Source organism: Coffea eugenioides, chromosome 10, assembly GCF_003713205.1.
Source record: "Coffea eugenioides isolate CCC68of chromosome 10, Ceug_1.0, whole genome shotgun sequence".
NCBI classification, from domain to species: Eukaryota; Viridiplantae; Streptophyta; class Magnoliopsida; order Gentianales; family Rubiaceae; genus Coffea; species Coffea eugenioides.
The window spans coordinates 20,664,117-20,666,420 of record NC_040044.1 but is presented as its reverse complement, the minus strand read 5'-3'; the positions used below and the strand labels follow the sequence as shown (position 1 = coordinate 20,666,420).

At 34.5% G+C, this 2,304-nt stretch overlaps 1 protein-coding gene across 1 annotated transcript; it reads right to left on the bottom strand.

Moving 5' to 3' along the window:
- Positions 1 to 408: 408 nt before the first annotated feature.
- LOC113750552 lies at positions 409 to 1,821 on the bottom strand. The gene is made up of 6 exons (XM_027294513.1): positions 1,719 to 1,821; positions 1,506 to 1,596; positions 1,335 to 1,434; positions 1,043 to 1,246; positions 693 to 794; positions 409 to 555 (listed from the first exon to the last, which is right to left on the bottom strand). Exons 1-6 carry the CDS (start codon positions 1,819 to 1,821, stop codon positions 409 to 411), a joined length of 747 nt encoding a protein of 248 aa, XP_027150314.1.
- Between the last annotated feature and the right edge of the window lie 483 nt (positions 1,822 to 2,304).

Below are 2,304 nucleotides of genomic sequence, written 5' to 3'. Positions count from 1 at the left end.
AAACTTAATAACCATGACTTTACTAAGTTGAAATTACCATGTTATACTATTCAACATAACCAAACAAAATAGTAGTTTAATGAATCAACAAGTTTCAAACAACAAAAGTGAGTATCCTCATATGGTATAATCACAATAAATTCTTGAAAAAAATCATGAACATACTTGAAGAGAATGAACACCAATAGGTGATTTTGAAACATGATTAGAGGACGTTAAATTTATCGAGCCACCAGTTTTTGAGCCACTACTTTGCTGCTAACACACCATTGCTTTGAGCTCTGCAAGTTCTTTGGCTTGGTCTTTCAGCTGCTGATCTTGCTCAGCAAATTTATCTTCCATCTTAGAAATTGCTGCCTTTTGCTCCATAACGATACGCTGACAAGTGTTGCGACTAGGTACGTTACCCTATTTGTCTGATGGTGTCACACCTAGACCATACATGCGCACACGCCCATTGTTATCTTCCCCAAATACTTGGGCAAATGCATCATTACGACCAACATCATCATTAGAACCAGGGGGAAGTTGGCTAACTTTTTCCTTCAAAGCTTGCTGTATTCAAAATCCAGAAAAAGTTCAATATTACTAAAATCGATTATCTTACATCAATGAAGATAAAATCAGTCTTAAGTTAGTAGACAATTTAAGTCATTTAGAGTACTAATTTCATCAACCAATTAGCAACTTACTAATGTAGCTGTAACGTCATCATTTCCCGGGTTTCCGTTTGAGTCAGTATAACAGTGTTCGAACATGTCAACTCGTGATGGGAGATGACCTAATTTTTTCATCTATAGAAAATGAAGTCTTCATAAGACCACTAGGTGATACAAGAAAAAACTAAATGAAACTAAAAGGTTAAAAAGATTTACCAATTCTTTCGAATTTGAGCATACGATTTCTTCCCTGTCTTATGATTCATTGTTTTCTTAGCCGACTCATCTTATTCTTCTCTCTGGTATTCTGAAATTATAGAAAAATAGTGGAACCTTATAATCTCAACATAGTGGTTGATATTTAATAGTTAAAATAGTTATACATTTGTTTCCTCTAAGCTCCAATAAGCCAGAAGATTTCTCCACTGATCTTTCAAGATCTGCTGATCCCTATTGTTAATTTGACTCTCAATGGATTCATTTGGATTGTAATATTTTGCCTTTAAAGCTGATTTCCAATTTCTCCATTTTTTGCCGATAGATTTCAAAGTCCAGAAATCTGCACTTGGAGGAAGACGAAATTTTTCCTACAATAACACCTCAAATAGCTAGATCCATATTTTTGTCATATAAAGGGTACAGATGTATATTTGCATCGAGAAAAATGTGCATTACCTTCACCAGTACAAGCATGTCTTGCTTCTTATCATTTGTCATTTCACGCCAATCTGTCACATCTAGAGGAGCATACTTTCCATTTCTTGCTATATTGTTCCTAAGAACTCAGTAAATTTGGACTTGTTCTTGCCAACAGGCTGACCATCCTTATCAAATCTAACTTTGTACCGATGACAACTACTAGGTTTACCCCATATTTCTGTCATATATGTTGGCCCTCTAGTTTTTCTTGGTGAATTTTCATCTGCATTTTCTTCATCTATAACCATGAAATATGACCCCGGTGAATTTCATTACCAAAAGAACTAGTAGAACTAAAAGTTTTGAAATTGGATCTCAAGAATGAAAATCAGAACTTAGCATGACTTATTAGAGATGTACCTGTAGAGTTAGGCTCCTCAATGTGAATATGATTTTCAGCTATATCCTCATGTTGATCAACAAGTGTATTTCCAGTAATCTTCTGTCTTTTAGTCCTTGCCATTCCTACAAATGAAAACATTTAACAAATAAAAGAACACAAATGCAAAAAGGATAGCAAAATCTCAAACGAATATGATAATAGCAAGGCTTCAACTAGACTGAAAATTTTCATCTACTAACAAATCAATTTTAAAGTGCAAGTAGGTAGGTTAAAACAGAAATTTTAAAATAGACACAACAAGGATAATCTGAATTTGCATCTACAAAATAATGCATGTGAAATTGCAACCACGTTTATAGTTACAACTTTTACAGTTTTAATAGCAGAAACTAAACATTTCAACAATTCAGGCTAGTGGAGTATTTCATCTCCATCATCTTCTCGAACCCATCGAATGTCTTCATTCTCATTGTCCATTTGAGTTACTGAGGTAATTGTGCTCTGCAAATACATCTCAGTATCACATACGGGGTCCATCATAAACTCATTCCTAGGAGATGTAGCAACAACAACACTCCAGCCTTCAGCTAAGGGTCTTCAACA

Coding starts and splice junctions, on each gene's coding strand:
- LOC113750552 (XM_027294513.1), bottom strand. CDS start 1,821: ATGGCAAGGACTAAAAGACAGAAGATTACTGGAAATACACTTGTTGAT. Junction 795..1,042: donor GGAGCTTAGAGGAAACAAAT/GTATAACTATTT, acceptor CATTTTCTATAG/ATGAAAAAATTAGGTCATCT. Junction 556..692: donor ATGACGTTACAGCTACATTA/GTAAGTTGCTAA, acceptor TTTTGAATACAG/CAAGCTTTGAAGGAAAAAGT.